This window comes from Necator americanus, chromosome II (assembly GCF_031761385.1).
Source record: "Necator americanus strain Aroian chromosome II, whole genome shotgun sequence".
Lineage (NCBI taxonomy): Eukaryota > Metazoa > Nematoda > Chromadorea > Rhabditida > Ancylostomatidae > Necator > Necator americanus.
Window position 1 is genome coordinate 27,030,333 of NC_087372.1, and position 22,066 is coordinate 27,052,398.

Sequence of the window (22,066 nt, forward strand, 5' to 3'; positions counted from 1 at the left end):
GCGAATATGAACTGCCGCTTTGATTATTTTTCTGTAGTAGTCACAAAATATTGAAGAGAACGTAGCTCTTGGTGAAAACAACAATGGCTTTAAATATTATATACGCGGCGTAAATAAGAACTGACTATCTAACTGAGCAGTTGACTAGTTACGAAAAAGTAGAATCCTTTCCGCCAGTGTGAATGAAACCTGGATTCATAGTGGAAGAGCGCGGCCAACGCATCACTACTTGTTGCATAAACGGGTCAAGAAAGACCGCAGTTAAAGGCACCACATCACGAAATCACGATGTTGAGATCACTTCATGAAAAAATAAGGTCAGGAGTGTGGATCACGAGTTTGAGCGCAATCATTCTTCGATTCCGCCTAATTTCCTTTAAAGGCAGCACTTTCGGAAAAGATTTCACTACCACGAATCTGACATGGTGAGGGAAACCGCTAGACAAGCCAGAGATGGGTTGATGGTTGTGGGATCAAGTGGTTCCGCTCATCTCTCCCTAATCGCTGAAAAAAAACCGCGTAAATAGCTCTGTTCTTCACGACGATTTCGGTTGCAACTTGCCACCCTTGTACACGCGCCGCATCCAGCTGTCGAAAGCCGGTGAGTTCTCCTGGACTGCCTGTTCAAGTGAGGCCAATGAAGGGGTTGCTGAGAGGACTAGAAAGTATACATATATAGGAGCGTTTCCACCCTCTCTTGTAGGAAATAAAGCGATTTCCACCCCATCTTCAGGACGGAGGGGTGAGCGGAACCACCTCTGATTCCGCAATCTACAACTCCATCTCTAGCCTTCCCTGCGGATTCCCTCACTACGTCAGATTCGTGGTATGCTGCCTTTTAAAAAAAACAGTGCAGGGACCGACATTATCGGTCTGAGTTTCCTACGAGGCACCTGTCAACGTGTCACGTGTACGAGCCAATGCGTACACGCCGCATTTGCCAGCTAACGGACAATCAGTGGGCTACTGAAGTTGAATCCCCCATTTACTGACCCTTTCTCAGGGAAATAAGGGAGAATTAAGCATAATCGTGGTCAGACAGTCTTTCAATTATTTTCGTGGAGAAATTTTAACATTCGTCAATTCTGTGTCTTTAACCGCTCTGAAACTGGCCGCGCCACGTTAATGTAGACGAAACTTCTTGTAGTCAGATGCAAAGTTCTGAAAATTGTCACATGTTATGTGAGCAATCACTAATTTGTTTGACTTTGTGTTTAGTTCGATTTTCGGAGAGAGTCGAGTTTGCAGAAAAGATTTTTAACTGCTCTGATGAGAGCAGAACAACATCTATAGCGAGGAAAATGAGTCGCGGCCGGAAAAAAAAACGAAATGAGATCTGTCCGTACTTCTCGTTCTCGTTTACTGATTCAGCACATTTGCATAAATAATCTGTTTATACACTCGATCAACGATCACTCTCTACATGTACTCATCTCGAAGGCGTACAGAAAGAAAAATACATTGTACATAACAGGGAACGAATAAATAAATTGTATTTAATCGTAGATCACTTTCGTTTTTCTTCTAGTTGAATGGATTCCAATCGCACAACATTGTTCTCTGAAATAGATAAGGAATTAGCGTTTCTGGATCCATCGCTGTCAGATTCTCTACATAGAAAAGTTTTTTTGTAGTCGAGAAAAGAAAACATATACGTAATTCTGCTTGTAAGACGAGACCCCTATACATTGTTAAAATCTATTTTTTTTTTCGGAATAACTTTGCAAAACACATTCATTCTGTAGCAGGATACTCAGCTCTTTTGCTTCATTAGCAAACATATGAGGGCTTGAGGCTCAGGATGAAGCTAATGTTATGCTCGATAATATGAAAAACTCTTATTACCTTTCTTAGTATCAGGCACTTTCATGGTCACCATCATCGAGGGTCCAATGATCTCACCTGAACGCATTTGATATCGTTTAAAAAAATGAAGAAAACAAAAAGAGTTTTCTCTTTCCTCATTATTACGCCCATTACGATTTCTTGCTGTATTGGAAGAAAAGAAGAACAGATGAACTCAAAAGAAGCATGGCTTTGTCCCGTACTTGATACTGCGAATAGTAGTTACTGCATATTCAGTTTGAATCGTTAAATGAAAACCTTTGAACTTTTTTTTTGATTGTCGCTTAAAAATTGGTGAGAGCAACACCCTCGATGTACTTTGGAAAAAAGAAACTCATTTCAACTAATGAGTGAAAAGAGTACATAGTTAGCAGAAGAGAAGCTCATTTTACATCTATTTTATTTCATTTGTAGAGACTTTTTATCATTCATTGAAAAGCTCGAAGAGTTCCTCTGTAGCAACTTATCAGGATCAGAAAGTCATGTGTTGTGGATTTGGATGGTTTTACGGATAGAATGTCTTTAGAGAGGATAAGCAAAGAGCTTTGTTAAAGTGGTTTCTCCGATATCTTCTAATCCGATGACATTTGTGATAGTGGCATCTGCATTTAAGAGCTTAGCGAAGGCACATCAGAAAAATCGAATAAATGAGACAAAGAGCCAGGACGAAACGATCCGACTACGGCTGAAAAAAACGGGTGCGGATCATCTGTCCCTCCGCGAAACTGTCCCACCGCAACTGTTTTCATAGTTATTTGTCCTTTGCCCCAACAGTACTTCACCCTCGTACGTAGTGGATCTGTGACGGAATTGCTGCTTCACTACTTCACACATTTCTCCACCACGACGTCACTACTGTTTGTTCTTTGTCGTTGGTCATCCGCCAACAAAGTAGTGGCGAGCGTGACGGTCGAACAACCTTGTAAATGTAATTCCTAAGGCTATTGATTGCTTTTGAGTTGATGTCGGGGAATTGAAGCAGTGACTCGCCAACACTCGCTCGTGTTCTGCCATCCCTCGTAGTATTTCTCGCAATGAGTTGAGCTCTCTGCTCAAGAAGTGCTAGCGAAAAGAAGTCTTTCGAAAGCAAGAAATACTAGAGAAAACTCTTTTTAAAAGGTAGTACTGTGTGAATGTTTTGTTTTCGGGTTCCCTCCAGTAATATGTAAGTTCAACATGCATCATCCATCATCATCATCAAGAATCACCATCCGTTCATCCAAGAATCATCACAAAAGGAGAAACGTCCCTTAGAAAACCACCAATAGTGAACGTGAACTGCACTCAGAAGCATCAGTTTATCTAATCTGAAACTCTTTACAACCCTCGAAATGATGAAATCCAACATAGTGTTTTTAAATCGCTTGCACGATAGTTAGGAATTGCCTCGTTGGTTGTATAGACCAGCCCCTAATCTGTATGGTCTCCAGATTCGTGGAGTTGTTTTGAATTTCTGTCTTCGTCTGTTTTTTTTTCTCTTCTTTTTGCGCATTTTTTCGTTTTTTTTTCAGAAATGACATTTGTACGCTACATTCCGATGGAAATGGAACCCCATTCACCAGTCCAGAGAATCACACATGAAAAAGTTCCCCAAACGTCGCCTCTAACAGGGTAAAAGTTCTGTTGGCAGTGGGGTGCATTGAGTTAAGAGGTAGCGTGCGTGCTCAACACACTCTCGAATCTTCAAAAACAGTTCGATGCAGCTTCGCGTGAGGTGATTACGGAGAACTGGCATGAGGGCAAAATGCTGCGAATCCGTTCGCATTTGCTGACATGACGAAAAAAAACAGAGAGGACTAACTTGAAGCATCCTTTTGAGGTCGGGGACTGTCTGGAGGTACAGTCGGAGGCGCGAGATGACTGTGGCGAACGGATAGGTCAGTCTGGAATGGAGACACGTTGTACTGGGAACCAACAACAAAATAGAAAGACAAAGCCAGCGGAAATTTCATTGGAGTTGGGGGCGATTTTACGTGAGCGAAATTAATATGTTTTTCACTTATGTGCTTCGCCATGACTACTAAGGCTCACCTCCTTGGAATCCTGTCGAAAAGCCATCTGACGGACTAGACTCGGTCTTCGCACGCCCAACATGACATTTTTCTTTATTGTTTATATGAACCACTGAAATTTTGTGCGAAATTATATATTTAACGTAGTGATTAATTGTCAACCACGCGAAAATCTTTAAATGAAAAGTAAAACATGAGAGACGAGTGCACTAATGTGCAGAGCACGAATGATTTTTCTCGAAAAATTTTCTTTGAAAAGAATTCCTCCAGAATTCAGAAAGCTATGCTCGTTGAAGCTTAGATTGATCTGGTCAGAAATCCCGCAGTATTTTGGAAAACGAGTAGAATGAACCAAAAGCTGTGTATGTGGAGCGCATAAAAACTGAAGGTGTGGTTAATATCAAAGGGGTTCACATCTGGAAAAATGCAAATATTATATGATAGGCATGCGATGCGCAAAACAAATGGATATGGATAAAAATAGGTGAGCAACAGCGTCGAAAAAGCCGTTTTGAATACTAGATCGGCTGTCCATATCCAATATATGGGAAAACACCCAAAATATTTCATATTTCGGAGGGAATGAGTTGTTCTTCAAGAACGATGGGGCTAGTGTTTCTACAAATAAGGGAATAAAGGGCAAAGCATAGTGGAAATGAACAGCAGAACATCAAACATCATTGTTAGACAAACAGAGCACCGAGAGGTTTCATATGAATAAAAATGGCCAATTGTTTCTACTAAAAGAACTCAGAGAAGGAAATTTTGATATAAGCATTCTTTCAAAAAAACATATTTGGTAGTTAGTAATATTATTTAGTAGTACGAATACATAAGTAGCCTGTACAATGACTTGTTGAGGCTAGCGGATGTGTCAAGTCAGTGTATTTATCCTACCAGACAAGACAGTGGTACCAATTTCTCTAACCAGGAGAGATGAAAGGCTTGGTTGGTACTAGAGCGGAATCGAACCTCCGATCGGTCACGCCTCATCCAGAGAGAAATCTCTCACCGACTAAGCTACACCGCCAATAGTAATAATGAACAACTAATGGCGGTATAGAACATGGTGAGGAAAAGAAGTTTTTCTTTCAGTAACTCAACTTCACAATTCCAATTAAGATTTAATTGTTTACTATTAAAAACTGTCTTTCCTGGTGCAACTCGTCTCCTTTTGCGTGGATTTTTGTGCCCGTCTTCGCTCTTTCGCAAACGATTTGCCTTGTTCCTCTCATAAGAAGAAATAGTGAAATAGTGAAATGAAATCCGACCAAAAAGAATCACGCTGTTTGAAGGGCACCTATTAATCCTATGAATGGTAGAAATGCGGATAGAAACAACTTTTCATGTCTATTTTTCAGAAAAACGCAGACAGTTCAGGTAAACGCCATGGTGATCGATGATCTGAACGAGATATAATCAGCAAATATCACCGAGGATTACTTCAGACGGATTTATGCGGAAGGGAATTGATTTGAAAAAAAGAATGCAGCATTTGGTAAAAGATAGTCAGGAAATAGCTAATCACACTACAAAGATCATGTGAATTCCCTCGATGTTCGCATTCAAAATGATTCCACTGCAAAAATCCTTAGTTTGTAGTTTCAGTGAAGGTGTTACCATTATTTTCTCTAACTTCTCGGAGATCCTGCAATGCAGAGCCGGTGACCGAATTGTGGATAATTAATGAACTACTGGTACTTTTCATCCCTTCGGGATCGACAAATCGGTACCAGACTCGCCTGGAAGGATAAAAACACTTACTTGATTATCGGTTGGCCCCCGTAAGTCATTATATACGCCAACACTCGTGGCAACCTCAGCCATTACGAATTTCAGTAAAATTCGGGTTAGCGAAGATGCACTATTCTTTGGTCTCAATCTATCGTGGGTAAAGATTCTAGACCGAATCCCACTCTTAAGTGAATATTGTTTGCAAGCAATATCAAATTTCGAAACGAAAATCCACTTAGAAACAAGAAGACAAAAAAACCCTGAACAGCACTCAACCAGATTTCGGGTAATCAAATTTCCAGCCATTTCTTCATCAGATGGAAATTCATAAAAGTAGGCTCTCCCACGCCTCCTACGTTGCAACAAAATTGCTCTATAATTTACGTGAAGTTTTGGAGAAATCGTTAAATGCCTATAGAATATTCATTTGATTCGAGTAGAGCAGAACTCGCGCTAAGTAATCCGAGAATCTGAGGACATAGGCAATTCCACAACTGATCAAAATAAATGATCGAGGGCTCGGCGTTAATCATTCTTCTCGGATGCGTCAGTCCCATCAATCTCGATCCAGAATCGCTGTTTTTTCGAACTCATGTGAGATCTACAGAAAGACCTACGGAAACAGAGACCGTTTTATCGTTTAAACCCCTATTTGCACCTAAAAAAATGCCGAAGCAACTAAATAAGCTCATAAGAATAAGGAGGTGTTTGGACTCCAAGGTATCGAACAATCGATCGAGCAGACAGAGTGATCACCTCTTGCCAGGGCATTACATCCTACTCAAGAATTTGCACTTTTTTCCACAAATAAAAGAAAACTTTTGCACTATTTCTTCCTTATTTACACGAAATACAAGAGAAAATTGGAAGAATCAGAAGATGGACTGTCCGTCAATCCCAAAAAGAGAAAACTCGTGGATAATAGACGTAATTTTGCGTAGAGTCCTGGAATGGCTAAAGTCGTTTCAAAAGATATATCAGAGTAGTCGTCGTCGGTGATGAATAGCTGGTTGTTGAAGCCAGGGAGAACGATGCCATGATGTGTGGGACTCGTTCAGCGCAATTCATGATGAGGTCGTCCTCGGACGGAGAACAGTACTCGCCCCACGGCTATATATTTCGCCGTTGTGGGGGTTGGAAACAAAGCACATCGCTCTTCTTACTCTTCTCATGAAAACTATGAATATTTGAACCATGAATTCTGTTGCAAGACTATTTTTTCTTCTGGATTCTTGGAATAACTAAGGAACAAAGACAGCATTTTAATGGCATCACCCCACGAACCTGAGGTGGTACGGATTTCAGGTGGAGTATACGTATACGGGATCTTAGATTATGGAGAGGAGGATAATTCCGTCCATTTCTTTCTAATTGCCGTAAAAAACGGCCCGAACAATACAGCTTCGAGCGATTCGGCGCGCTATTTTCTACAAGGAATTCGATTGGAGCGCGCCAGCCTTGTGCACGCGCCGCATACTCCGGGCCGTTTTTTACGGCAATTAGGAAGAAATGGACGGAATCACCCCCTCTCCATAATCTACTATCCCGTATACGAATATTCCACCTGAAATCCGTACCACCTCAGATTCATGTGGTGATGTCTTTAAGGAGATGCTTCCTTCTAGCTCCGCTGAAGCATTGCTGAACGAAATCAAAGAAGTTATGCAAGATTTTCCAGATATTTATGCACGATATGAGTAATTATGTAAAAAAATGAAATATTTATGGTTATTTTGCTAAGTTTTTTCTTAACTTCAAATGCAGCAAACAACTTTGTCAAAAATCTTGTGGCAGAGCAGCTGCGTTTCTATTACATCTTTTTTCCCAGGGAAAAAATTCCACTAATGAGGTTCTTATTGCCTAGCTGACTGAAAATTAATTCTATAGAGCGTGTTCTATGCTTTTCCATGTAATAAGCCTGCACAAACATCTATCTCACAGCTCCATCTCTGGACTTTACTAAACTGCGAAACTCTGAGAACCCGTCGAGGATCGTCTTGCCAGCGCCAGCATATTATTCTTAATGGATGTAAGGTCCCCCAGTATATTTTCTGGATGCGAACACATTTACATGGAAGAACATCGATGAGAATGTGGTCATAAAAGCATGTAGATGTACGTAGATGCATGGAGCTGTTAATGTTTAATTCTCTGCTTTAGATATTCGGATTTTATGGGTTATTCTCCGGCAGGAGCGCTAAGATAAAATCCCAGAATGAAAAAAAAGACTGAAAACATTTTTATGGTTAATCCATGAAAATAATATAAAATTCATAAAAGTGTGTGGCGTTAACCAATCCGTTTGGGATGCACCAAAGCTTTTAATTCAATTCAGAATTGTTTGGGGTTTATGAACGCTTCTAGGTTATACATTGACTTGCATGGGTTAGCCGAGGTATCAAGTCAGTGTGATTATCCCCCTGGTCGAGCGTGATACCCATTTATCTAAACCGGAAAGATGGAAGCCTTGATTGGCACTGGGCAATTTTGAACCATCGAGAGGTCGAGCAGCCACAACGCAACCTTTCACCGACTGCGCCACACCCACCCAAATAAAATTCAATAAAGCAAATGAATGAACGCAGAGAAAATCATTAGCAATAGAAACATTTTTTAATATGATTTATCTATGGTTTGACTGAGACGCGGTGGAAATTACCTCCCAGCACCGACAGTACACGAGGGAACTGAAGTGGGTTGCGTTGGAAACAAGATCAGACTACTGAATGAATGGGTATCCATTTCCACTCTTTCGTGACCCGTGTTTTATTTCCCCTCCCTCGCTTCCACGATTTCAAGTACTCCAGAAATAGATTAACGTTGTCGTTTACATGAAGGTCTTGTAGTTTCTGTTAAATTCATAAGTGACCGTTATAGATCTGATCGATTTCTCTCTTTTTTTTGCCGTGGATTATTCAAAAACATACTTTATTGTGCGACACAGTCCGTGGAGTTTATGAAGGAGAAGTGTAAGCTCCGTAGACTAAGCAAAAATTCGTTTTCTGTTTTTTTCAGGATATTTCTAGTTCTACGGAGCATTAGAACTATGAGAAACATACCCCTTTTGACATAGATTCTATCTATTTCTTCTCTTTTTTCCATTGATTACTCGAAAACTTTGTTTGGGCTCTTATATTGGTTGTGTCATTTGGCCTATAATTGTCAGTCCGTTAAGGAGCAGATAATCTCTGCGGATGGATAAGTCAAAATAGTGACTTCGCCTCACGTCTAGAGTCCCGACCTGCTGCAGCACAGGGGAAACTCTCAGCTGACACCCATCCGAAGTATTCAACGCCTGCTTAGGAGGCTTACCGAAGGCGATTTGAGCTAATCGTCAATGAAAAGAAAAATAGATACGTTTATGTGATCAATGATCACCAGCTAAATGACAAATTCGACTACCAGAAAAAAATTCTACAACCAATTAACTCGGAAAAGTGCTTCATTGGAGAGGTGAGAAAGAAATAAGGAAATCAACAGGAGGTGACAGGAGATTCTGAAACTATGCAGAATGCATACTCTAACGAAGGAAAGAAGTTACGGAGTAATGGCGAAAACTTCAAACTTGGCTGGAATTCGAAAATAGGATTCCCCCCTCCCCAAAAAAAGAACATAATTGACATTTTTTGTCGATTGTGGGATCCCCAAAATAAAACAAGTTAGTTTTTTTTTTTGAAGTTTGAAGTTTGGTTAAACACAGGTACGTGAATATGCACCTCTATAAAAAATTGGATTGCGATTAGTTCTCGGAAATTTAGATTTGGTCCTTATCGCTCATCAAATGTAAGAATTACGATATTGCCGATAATTTCATCGTTTGAATTATTCTGTGATGTTGTTTTTGTGCTAGACATTTGTTCTCACGCGCATACCAATAGGTTTTGGTGAGAAGGAGATTTATACTTCTCGGAAGCGATGTTCGATCAACATCTTCATGCCCCGTATTGTATACCAATGATAATTTTCACAATTTCTGTGCAAACTTGAGGAATAAGGGGATTGATAATTAATAGAGAGAACTTCTGTTTGACGTGATCTGCACGAAGTTTGATCAGTTGCTGATAATGCGAAATCAACATTTCCTGGAAAATTCTTCGTTGCAACCTGAAGAAGAGGTATTCGAACAGCACAGCAGGGATTCTTGCCACCTGCGTCGCAAGACACGGTATTGTTTTGCGTAATCGGCAAGGTAGACGTAGCTTATTGCTGAGGGGGAAACTGATTAAATGAGGTGTCTGGATTAAGTCAGGAATTAAGTGAGCCTATCAACATTAGAAGTGGCATTAGGAGAGGAAATATCAAGAAGAACTCCGAGTCATTCGGCGGTTGCTATGTGCTTTGTGGTTAGCGTAATCGCATTACGAGAATGATTAATCAAAAATCAAAATTGTGTTTGGGAGGAGTGCAGGGAGCTTTTTTTTGGTATATTTACTCGATAAAGATTATATCAGGAGAATGCTGTACATAATATTGCTTCTCACCGACTTTTTTCAATGTAATTTGCCAAGGTTGGTAATAAAGAAGGAGCGTTGAATCGCTGTAGATGTGAAAAACATGGTCATCATCCAGCTTCGAATCCAATTTGAAGTCAAATTAAATGATATCGTCGGATTTCAATTCAACTGAGAAATTATATGACGTTCAGAGAAAAACCACACATCGCATAGCAGGCGTTAAAGTGCACACGTCGAAAATTGTCGAGAAGTAGAAGGCTGCTGAGAAACAAGCAGATGATTGGTACCTGAACTGCTTAACCTCGCAGTTTCAGCTAGAGTGAAGATAAAGCGTACTCGGAATTTTAGACGAGCATAAAACTGCAGAATATATAAATATATAATTTGTACTGCTCTGAGAAAATGTTTCATCATTCGAATGATTCACCACATAGCTTTCAGAAAGTGCTGGGCCGAGCCTCATAAATTTGGGATTTTTCAGGATTTGTTCAAAGTCTGCTTCGTTTGATGTTTGAGGCTCGTGTTGTTATGAGCCTGAAAACTTTATCCGACCGTATTTGATACGAACAGAAAGATTGAATAAGGACAAAGAATAGGGATGGATGTGAGGAATTCGAGTGTGTCGATGAGGTGGAATTGACTGGTCCTAGCGGGAGATCAGTCATGAACATCTGCTTCTAAAAAGACAATTGAACTGTTTTTTTTTTCTGTGCATGTTCTGCACATGGAAGTTATTGAGAACGAATAGGAAATACTACAGAAATTGATTTTTTCAGGGCAAAGTCTGTCATTAGATTGTTATTGAAATTGAGAAGTGAAATGTGAAGTGAAAATCTGAAATCTGAGACGCAATAATAGTGGCAAATTTCTCCGCTGTCATAGCGAATCACAACAACAGCGGCGAAATGAACTTTCTATGATCATGGAACTAATTAGGCACGAGGAAAGTGCAGGGGGTTTCTCAGAGAATCATTCCAGAACATGTGTATGATGGTGAAATTACTGTCATTGCCATAGGAAAACGACCATTACTCAAAAGTAAGTGAGAGGCTGAATGTGGTTTTTAATCGGCACCGAAGAACCAAGGAATCATCAAAATTTTTATAGCTTATTGCTGCGATCTAAGAAGAATGAGAAACGGATCATGGGGATTGAATAATCCTGAAAGCATACGCTGCTGTGGCCGGCTTGCCCTACTTGATGAGGAGATTTCAATTTGTTCATAAAATAATCAAAACCATGAAAGCATCCATATTTTTATTTAGACGCAATGCATTGAGCAGCTGTGCAGCCGCGCGATGGTTCATGACGTTTTCTGGACTCAAACATCAAAACACCTGCAACTTACTGCATAATTCACCAAATCTTGAACGAATTGTTCTAGATAGAGAGAGAGAAAGAGGAAGAAAAAAATAAAACATGATGTGTGACCTAATCTAGAAGCAGATAAATGCCAACATACTCCTTATCTAAGCTAGTTGTAGCCGAGGCCAAATGTGTTCAGCCTGGCGACCGCGACGCTCCTAGCGTTGCAAAGTACGCTCTTTGTCGGCCTCCTTTAGCTTCTTCTTCCTTCTGTCCTGCCCTGAAGGCGAATGTCGCTCTACCAGTTGAATGCGGTGCTAACCGTGGCGATACTGTAGTGGTTCAGCATTTCGTTCCCTGCCAAGCCCCTCTCTTCGTTTTCGTGACTTTGTTATATGTATTTCCTCGCATGTAAGAGCTATAAAATATGGGAAAAGAGCGACAAGAAGAGAAGTATGGAGGAGATTAGAGCGGCACTCTTACACGCCAGGAGGACTACAAAGAGCTTGGCAGAGATCCAAAGGAATTAAGACCTTTGTTAGCGGGCGTTAAGTGTGCATGAGAAATTCTTACACCAGAGACACGGTGCTAAACTAAACCAGTATGTATGATCAGCTTTTATAAGATAGTAAAGTTGGGCAGATGTAAAGGGTCTATATATAGATTTCTAACTAGCATACAACAATAATAGGGTGGGAATGTTTAGTGGAAGAGACAAGGTGTGAATACCAGTAAACCACATAATTCCATCAGTGAGCCGTCTGTTGGAAAATTACGATGTTGAACTTCCTCTTAACCACTGGATAACTTGTGACCCCTAAATGCGCCATGAACCTCCTAGAATTCGTTAACTGAAACAAACAAGAGAATACGATGTTCTTCAGCCGTGAAATTATCTGGGGAAGTGTGGGAGGAGTGAGAAGGCGAACGAATTCCTGTGAAAATGAGGGCGGTTGAGGCGGGTGCTCCATGCAGCGAATGATTTCCTTTGCCTATGGTGTGGGAGAGTGTGGGCGGAGCCGTTAGATTGCTCGCGGCCAGATTACTATGTGATGCGATTTTCCAAATAACTCGTTTCCCCTCGAGATATGCTCATCACGGAAAGCACATCGGAAGCTTACGAAAAGCAATCGCTGTGTCCGAACAAACGTAGAGAGGTTAGGTGCAAAAATCGCTCAGTTCTCTGGAAGAGTCTGTTGATGAAGCGTTTCTCGCTGGAATCTTGTCGCTAACGTCAACACCTAACCACTGAAGTTTCGGAAACTCTCGTGCTCTTTGATGTCCACCAGGTGGCAAATTAAAGCGACTTAAGCGAGAGAGGAATGTCTGTGTGTGCGCGCACTGGCGCACACGAATGTTTGAATAATAATCAGCGACAACCATGGACATCGCCATTGGAGGTGTTTGTTTGACCATAATAGGCGCAACGAGACATGAAAACGCCAAGGTTACCATGGCAATCCAACGGAAGTATCGACTTTCGAATCGACAATGGATACGATTGCGATGTACTAACAGCTGTTGGGTACTGCAGCAATAAAGTAGGCTGAGCGCTAAATTCTTTCACAGCTGAGAAAATCAGGAGGGTGGAGGAGAACGTTCACGTCATCTCTTCACGTCAAGGTCGAGTCTTAACCACTTCATGTCTTCGTGGAAGGAAACGAAATCGTTGAATAGTTCCATAGTGTTGCGCAGATAATGGTGGGCCATAGGAAGGTTCACAAACATGAATCAGCGATACGTTTACCCAGGATCGTAAAAGGTTAGAACTTTGAGCTTTTGGGAAGATTTTTTACTAGAGAAAATTGCACCAGGAATAACTCGAGCTGTTTCAAAATCTGTTGATTTCATGTCGTCATGGAGTTAGGCAATCTGAAGTTTTTGAATATGCAAACGAATATGTCACGAAAGTCAGTGCAGTCGAGACCAGTGACGAATCTTTCCATAGGACCCTAAAAATGATGAACTGGGTGTATTCCTACGAAGCTCAACTCGACGCTGGGAACAAAGTAAACAGACGGAAAGCTAATCGAGTTGAGTTACGCCTGTGCTATGCAAAACATTCCATTCCGTGGTAAACGACAGAAATACACGTGAAATACACCCAGCCCAACACAACGACACAACACTGCGAAGGGACAGAGCAAGCAAGCAAAAAATGGAAATTACTTTGTAATGGGAAAATTCGTCTTGTGACGGATCGATGGGAAAAAGTGACGAATAAGAATGATGATGTGCGACGGAGTCACTTGAAAGAATTTATGGAGGAGATGCGGGGCGAAAATTCTTATTAGAAATTTGAATTACAGAGTTGAAAGTGCTAAGCTAATTCTCAAAGAAGTCGCCTTGTGCTGTGTGTGCGAAATGCTTTGCTGTGACAGACCTTTCGAGAAATGTTTTGTAAGAAGTGTAGTAAGGCATTTGTTGATCACATGGGTATATTGTAAAGAAAAAATTCCGGTAATTTGGTCCCGGATCAACGCGTCTAAAATCAATGTTGTTCTTCATCCAAATGTGAAGGAAATAGCAAAAAAAAAGAAACAATTAGCAGAATCTACAAAAAAAAGTATGCAGTTAACTTAACTCATTATTCTGAGAAACCATACTTGTGTTCACTGGACAGGAGTGGCTCCATTCCTGTTTGGCATAGCGGAAGCAAAATCTGAAAAAGACAAATTTTTCTGTAAAACAGGTGAACTGAACTCTGTTTCCCTTCATAATCCCTTGGATGGTTGAAGCTTCTTGTTTCGATTATTCTCTGAACCCTTTTTCTTTATTCGCTTGAGCTGTAGCTAAGATTAGCACTGATCGTTCTTTATTAATAGCTGTCTGTTCGGCGCTTTTGCCGTGCCTTCGTCAGGGCCTGAAAAAATCAGAGGCATAAATGATTTATCTTCTCAAGCGCCTCATCACCCTAAAGAAAGCATCCAAACGACAGGCAAACTCAAAGAACAACACAACAACACAAGAACTCAGTGACTGCCTCATTTGTTGGATCCGACAACGCAACATTCATTCGTATTCATCATCCCAAGATCCAAGGACTGTTTTACATGGGCACTATTCCCTGTGGGCTGACATAAATGTGATTTGCGTGTTTACGGGCGTTATTCTTCTAGTTCTAGACCTTCTAGTTTACTTTCACAGAGTATGCGTATTTAAGCAGATCTCATCGAATCTAGAATTTATCTGTGTAAAATTTCTAAAGAAATTTTTATTTTTGAGGAAGTACTGTGCCGGCGACAGTGCTCCACGGTCTTCAGTGTTCCCTCGAAGTATTGCAGTCGTGTACAAATGGTGCGGAGATTTTCGATCTTTTCTTCTCGAAGGAAAAACGCCATTGCAGAAGCACAGCTGTCTGATTGGCTCTTAATGAGATCCTTCCCTGTCAAATTCCATAAAACGTCTCCATAATCAGTTTTTTTTCCAAGAAATAGAAATTTATTAGATGCTGCAATTTTTGCAGATTTCCAAGAAAAAAATGCTGTCTTTTAATGTTTATGCTCAGTGCAAATCACTTATAGTGCTTACAGGGACGAGTTTTTGCTGACATTGAATAAATTCGTCTACTTTTATGAAAGTACGTATACGCGGAATTTCCAACCTAAGTAGGTAATTTGATCATGAGAGTTCTCATGTTTAATTTTGTCATTCTGTTTGCATTTTTTTTATCACTGAGATGGGATTGAAACTGTGAAGAGTGAAATGTTTTCCGACATCAGCAGATTTAGATGAGTTGAATGAACGATGTGGTGAGGATGGTAAGAAAAAATTTGAAGAATACTTCAAATCCTCTTTCGAAGCATAACGCTTCGTTTGTGGGAACTGGATAACTTGATTTACTACTCTTGAAACTGGTTCTGTATGCGCCGAATCTTAACACTTACGTAGTTAGGGATAGGGATCAATGATGAATTTCTCGAACATTCTCCTGCGAAAAATTAATCATTTTGTGGCACAAATAATTGATAGCGGCAGCTATTATTCGAGCAGTGCATGGAATCAATTCTTCATGACGTTTAAGTTATAGAAGCGCTCACCAGTGAAAACTTCCTCACAGTTGTTCAAAATAAACATGTGCAAATGGGTCAGTAACAATGGGTAATTATCCCAGGCCGCCTCACGCAAATCACCTCCACTGGATTCCATGGAAAATTATTCACTTAAGCTCCATCCCTTGAAATATTAACGATAATATTTCGATTCTATCCTATTGTAATCAGAGAAGGAAGTTATTTTCAAAGTTGCACTTTCATTCTTTCACACTTTTTGAAAATTTTTGTTTTCAAACCACACTGTGCGAGGAAATGTGATCATATTTTGGGGCAGAAAACAAAAAATATGGGCACACGATTTTCTCCGCCACAAGAAATTCGCTACTAAACCAAATCAGCCCTCATAGCTGAATTGGAAAGTGATTACAGAACTGTATTCGAGAGATACAGATTGTTGTGAAGTTGGAATTTTGACAACCGAGAACTTCTTGCAAACACTCTTGGCTAACATTCGAAAAAAACATAAAAAGAATGAACAAAAAAGAACATTCACAGTATCTCTGTGTGAACTTTCTAAAACACCTATACCCGAGTAATTTTCATTAATCGGATCCTGTAGAAACGTTGCGAAAACAAAACTTTATGCTTTCTGTAACAATTTGGAGCATGATTATTGGCCGCTAACCGAGTGTAAATCAAATGTTAAACCTCGGAATAGAATATGTGGTGGAAATAACAAAGATTTGTTAGGTTAAATTCCACAGCACGAATATATGCATATGGAAAATTCTTGTACGCAATTTCATGACCAATATAACGCAAGACACTTTGCACTTCACCTCACGCTATAATATTATTAGTTGATATAGAGCCATCTCGTGAATAATGCAAGTTTTTGCAATGAGGTTGAGTGAGGTTTGAGTATTTTTCACCACTCAGAAGCGAGTTTTGAAAAAGAATCATTAAACATACACGTATTTACCAAAAGGATAAGGAGGATTGTAGAAAATGGAGAAGACTTTTACCTATATTTTAGATTTCAAAAAGCTATTCTTTATTTTATTCAAAAAATAAAGTGAAGTATAATGTTATTAATGTAGAAAACTTATATTATTTAATATAACGTAATACAACGCACCAATTTAACCATATTTATTAAACGAACTTGTCGAACGTCTATTCATTCCGTATCACAAAAAACATATTTAATAAAATCGTATGGACACGTAAATGTTCGACTATGCAAACATTTCAAGAAAGTAGGTGGCAAAGGAAAACATTTTCTCTTCAAAAGTAGTTTGAGGATATCAAAAACCAGACGAAAAACGCGACAGGATTTGTTTTCATCGACGAAACATCGTTAGAAAATCACTTACTGGTTGAATTCTTTGGTTTGAATTCAAACGTTGAAATTAACGTTAACTTTAAAATTTTATAATTTATTTTGACTTGAGTTCAACAAAAAGTTTGTAATATACAGAGGAAAGAAATCTATGACCGACTTTCTCAATTATTATTGCAGGGGCAGGAATAAAGTACCTTTTGCACATTCTTGTGGTGGTTGGGAAGCCATCCCTCTATCACAGAAGGCGACAAATTTCCTCACTAAAATCCTTCTGTAAGTCCAGAACCACAGTGGGTAAACCACTAAATGAATTGAAATTAAAAGTTAACGCAGCACTGTTCCAGGTAATATTCTTCTGCTGAAAAAAACTGCTAGAAGGAAATCACTAACTCAAGAAAGCTTTGATGGTAAAAATCCAAATTTCGGAAAGAGAAAACCAAAATCACCTCTCACTCGACTCGTGGTTTTCTGATAAAACGTGAGCAGAATTAGGTCTGAAAACAGAGTATTGCATTTATTTTCTCGATTTTGACGTAAGACGTGAAAAGAAGAACTTGAGCAATTTCATCCGGCTCTAAGGACGTCATAAGCATTATTTATTGGAAAATGTGGGGTTTCTACGTCAGCAAAAAGAGAAAATGACCTAGAACTGATGTCAACATAATGCTCTCCTTTTAATACCAGCCTGGGAAACAAGTTTTCTGAATAACAATGAGAGCTAGCGCTAAAGGTAACTAAAGGTAAGGTAACTTTTAAATTGTTCACTAAAGAGTGATATTAAACGTCAAGAGATGACTATCATCTATTTAAGTCCTGATGGAAAAGAGCGGGCCAGGTCAAACAAATCTGAAGAAAATACAAAAATATACAGAAAAACGGTCAGACTTGCCAACGAGGAACCCATGTAAAGAGTTCCGAAATAAAATGGGGAAGAAGAAGTGCATCTGTGCTTTAATATAAAAATTTAGAAAGAAAGACCTTGGTATAAATACAAAAGAAAACTTTAAAAGATGAAATATAGGAGATTTAGAAAAATCTACTTATCTTGCTAAGGATGACAAGATGTCTGTGAACCGAACCAAATAAAACAACAAAATGCCGAATAAACCAAACAACAAATAAACTAAGTAGTTTCTTTGCATTATGAAAAGTAAGTAGTTGTAGCACGTGATTTCGGTATTTTAGCAGAACTAAATCTTATAAGAGATTAGTTTCAATGGGACTCGCAAAATGCAACAGAAATGTGAAGAGCTCCAGTTTGTTAGAGCTCTAACAACTCTCTTCTCAATGTCATTAATGCCAGTTCACGTGAAAACGTACTGGTTGATCGCAACGGATCAGTACAATGGAAAAATCCACAGAAACAAATTTCTTGGAAGTCTGTCGTCAATCATACGTCAGAGAGTGTTTAGGAAAAATCTCTTATGAGAATACATGCAGTTCAGTAAGAAGTACCATCATTTCCGCCGTAATCGCGGTGAATTCGCGCCAACTGATGGCAGTATAAGAGGAGAATCGAGGCAGTGATATTGGCAGTGATGATCTGTTGTGAAATTAATTTCTGAAAAAAGGTTAAGCCACACCTCTATACGATTCCAAAGTTGGAAAAAGGGTTTCAAAAAAAGTGTTTTAGAAGCAAGCTCTAGAATCATCCGTTCCACAGTTATTTTTAGAAATGACGAATGGTCATTGAGTTTAATTTGTTTCACCGCTCCTACATCAAGCAAAAAACGGCGGATTTAAATGTTGAAGCAGGTTCTGCCACTAATTTCCTCCAATTTATTCATATATTTTTCGAGGAAGAAAAACAGCAACAACAATAACCTAGTCATTATCCATCATCTATATTCCATTCCTTCGCACGAATTCCTCTCGAGCAGGTTACTGATTTCAGCTCGATCGATGAAGAAAAATTGCACTTTGCTGTTTTTTCATTGATTCTATTCCATCACACACGGCACGGGCTAAACTGCTTGAACATTCTTTGCGTTTCAGTCTAAGATGACGAAAAGACGTGGAAATGCTCATTTTTGTCGATTTGCCACTCTTTTGTTTCGATTCCAAATCTAGGCGCAATTAAGAATCATAAGAACGAAGAGTGCTGCCACGATAGGAAGGAAAACTATTTGAGAATGATGTAAGCAGCTCTGCAGAAGTAAACAGGAAACATTTTAGTTAATGAACACCTCATTTCACGTTTAGTATGTTTAAAAACATCAGTAAATTGGTGCGTATTTCATTTTTGAGGAACTCCTAAACCAGAGATGACCTCATCGACCATTCAATCTCTGGCCTGCACAAAACCATGCTTTTGGTCTCAAGCTCTCAAGCTACCGTAGTAACACGGTGGTGGAAAGCGCTGAATGAGGCGCTCGTTTGTTGTTTTGACAAAATTGTTCAAAGTGTGAACATCAAAGATGATGTTGATGGGGAGGGGATCTGTTCTCGATCTCAAAAATTTTAAGCTTTAATTTAACATCTAAGTGGCAGTCTGTTTCATAGTCATCGGAAAGTGCCGAAAACTCAAGGCATTAGTAGAAGTTGTCCTTGGATAAGTCCACCTCGGCAAAAACATAACTTCTCCATTGATAATTAAGGAAAAAGAGAGACAGCTAGATATCGCCTCCTTTCGTATTTCTTTTTCCCTGAAGAAAATCCTCCTTTTTTCTTCGTTTTCAACTTGAAACATGACCACTTTTCTCACCAATTCACTGGCATCAGTCAAGATAGCTTAGCCAATTATTATAATTAATTTTTATCACTAGTTATCATTAATTCACGAATCTAAAAGCACCATTCATTCGTGGAGGAAATGAATATTACTAATTGTTGTTCGTTGCGACTGAAACCATGAATTACGTGTCTTTCGAGAATAGTTAGGAATCTTCAAAAAATGACCTCTTTTTGTGGCGGTAATCAATCGCTGAGCTTCACGCCTACTGAAAACCTTTGTTCCGTGACATGTTGGAATGGCAAACAATTTTCCAGCAAAGCATCGTCGTGTTAGCACGCACATAAAAACACTTTCGAAGCGGTCAAGGACAGAATAAAGTAAACAAATCGCAACTCTTTTGAGAAGAGTGATTGAGTCTCATGCCCTGAAAGCTTTTAAAAAGCTTAGCTTGAAGTTCAAGTTTTCAATCCAATTTTGTTTAGTGTCGGTTCGCATAGACAAAAGTAGTGAACGCGTGAACTTTGTTAGCAACACTGTTTCGTTGCGCTCTATTACCGGACATCTTCTACGTAAGGTACCCGGGTCACTCCTTGTCGATATGCAGTTCAGGGGAAAAACCGACTCTCGAAAGCGACGGGACAGTGATGAATTGATGGATTATGAGATCAGGAAGGTTGGGCAGAGCTATGTTCAAGGACGACACGCTTCAGCGAAGACGCGAGTCACCGCGTGAGAACACCACGCCGCCGATTAAAGGCAGCATTACACGAATCTGACGTGGCGTCAAATTCGCGAGGAAAGCTGGAGATGAGGTTGCGGACTGCCGGATCCGGCTCTCCCCCGCACACCTCTATATAAACGTCGTAAAAACGGCATGGAAACGACTTTTGTTCATACGAAGCACGTTAGAATGCGCCTATGTGTACACGCCAAGGTCTCCTCAGCAGTCTACTCATTGGTTTTACTTGAATATTTTGAATAGCTGAGGAAAACTTACTGATCTTCGATCGCCCGCGGTTTTCAATGCGGTTTGAAAGACTGTTTGGAGGCGGCACAGCTCAATGACAAGATAAGTGTAAGGATTCTTATAAGCGATCTCGAATTACTCGCCAAAGAACTCTTTCCTCTGAGACATTAGGATGCTCGGATTCACCGCCAAAATTTCAAAGTCTAAAAGTTCATACTAAAGCAGTTTCCACATTTTATTCCACAATAAATTTATCCTGCACAGCTTTCAACAGCACTTTCGCCAACGTCCGCGCCGAAAGTGGATGCCTTAATTGTTGAACTGAGCCGAGTGCGAGTCAAAGAATTTGGCCGTCCAGAAGCGCACTTAATTGAAGTAGTTGAACTTCTTCTTTGCCATAGCGTGCTGCATCGAATAGAAAACGTGATAATCCGAAGACTCAAGGTCCTGATTGCATGGCGGAAGCGGCTAAACCGTCCAACCCATTTCCTCAATCTTTTGACAAGTGTTTACGTTGGTACAGAGCGCAGGCTTTACATCATGTTCTTGTTTCTTTGAAGGAAAATCCTAACCAGCTATTTCTGGGAAGATATCACACACAGTCGAAAGAAAACCTTCCTTTACTTAATATGACAATCTAAAAAAGGTGAAAACAACAAGTATTGTTGACATTTGATTAAGTTCCAAGTTCGACCTTCTTTGAATCTTGGCATCGTAGAGTTTGATTGTGTACTACTTTCTTGAGCTGAACCAAGATTGTTATTGATCTTTATTCTGGCTAACGTTTCGGCGTCGTCGCCTTCTTCAGAGCCTGGAAAAATCAAAGACACGTGTAATCTACTCTCTCAAACGCCTCGTCATCCCACAAGATAAGTTAAAAAAGGATAAAGTTTCTGGCGTTAATCAATCCGCTTGGGATGCGCCCCCACGTTCACTTCAATTCAGAATCGTTTGAGGTTTACGAACGTGTATCTGGCCTATACAATGACTTGCGGTGGCTAGCCGATGTCAAGTCAGTGCTTTTATCCTCAGACAAGTCTGGTACCAATTATCGACCCGGAGGGATGAAAGGCTGGTGAGCACTGCGATTCGAACCTCGATCGATTGGCAGAAGCGAACCCAACCGCACACTACACCCGCCCCCATCCCACAAGATATGATTTAACAAACAGATTATTTAAAAGCAACGTCAGAAAAGCAGACCAGCGCTCACCTTGATAGCCACGAAATCGTGATGTTAGCGGACCACCAGTTGTGAGAGTTGCGCCGCTAGTATTAACTAGTAACGATGCCCCGCCTCTGACCCCGTAGGTCAAAACCCGCAAAGGTGCTGATATGGCGCCAGCTCGTTGGTCACAGCGATGCATTCTTCTTTACGATTCATGATAGGACTTTTGGCCGTGATATAAAACGCTTCCAATGTTTTTCGCGCTAGAACGTCTGATTCGCGTGCTAAGATAGTGACAGCTATCTTGAAAGGGGTGTTGTCATGACACTGTCTGCAATGAGCACCTAAAGGGGATGATGTTTTTGATTTTACGAGCCCGTCTAGGTGCTCCTTGACGCGGATACATAGTGATCTTCCTGTTTCGCCAATGTACTCAGCCCCACATAACTGACAGGTGATTAGGTAGATAACCCCCGATACCACGCAATCACCCTGCCTCCCGTTTGGGCAAACGATGCAATTCGGTGTCTCACAAAGTCTGTCATATGCGCAATTGCGGACTAGCTG

At 40.2% G+C, this 22,066-nt stretch overlaps 2 protein-coding genes across 3 annotated transcripts; both read right to left on the minus strand.

The window, feature by feature from the left end:
* Positions 1-1,507: 1,507 nt before the first annotated feature.
* RB195_019612 (uncharacterized protein) lies at positions 1,508-3,939 on the minus strand (the record flags this gene model as incomplete). Of its 2 annotated transcripts, none has more annotated exons than XM_064187540.1 (4): positions 1,508-1,560; positions 1,846-1,902; positions 3,647-3,728; positions 3,877-3,939. In XM_064187540.1, the coding sequence occupies 4 exons, from the start codon at positions 3,937-3,939 to the stop codon at positions 1,508-1,510; spliced, it is 255 nt and encodes an 84-aa protein (XP_064043421.1). The 2 variants fall into 2 exon arrangements, with proteins under 2 accessions (XP_064043421.1, XP_064043422.1); XM_064187541.1 differs by having other exon boundaries at positions 3,877-3,903.
* A 16,131-nt stretch (positions 3,940-20,070) lies between these two features.
* Positions 20,071-21,698, minus strand: RB195_019613 (uncharacterized protein; the record flags this gene model as incomplete). The annotated part of the gene is made up of 3 exons (XM_064187542.1): positions 20,071-20,165; positions 21,026-21,142; positions 21,545-21,698. The coding sequence occupies 3 exons, from the start codon at positions 21,696-21,698 to the stop codon at positions 20,071-20,073; spliced, it is 366 nt and encodes a 121-aa protein (XP_064043423.1).
* Between the last annotated feature and the right edge of the window lie 368 nt (positions 21,699-22,066).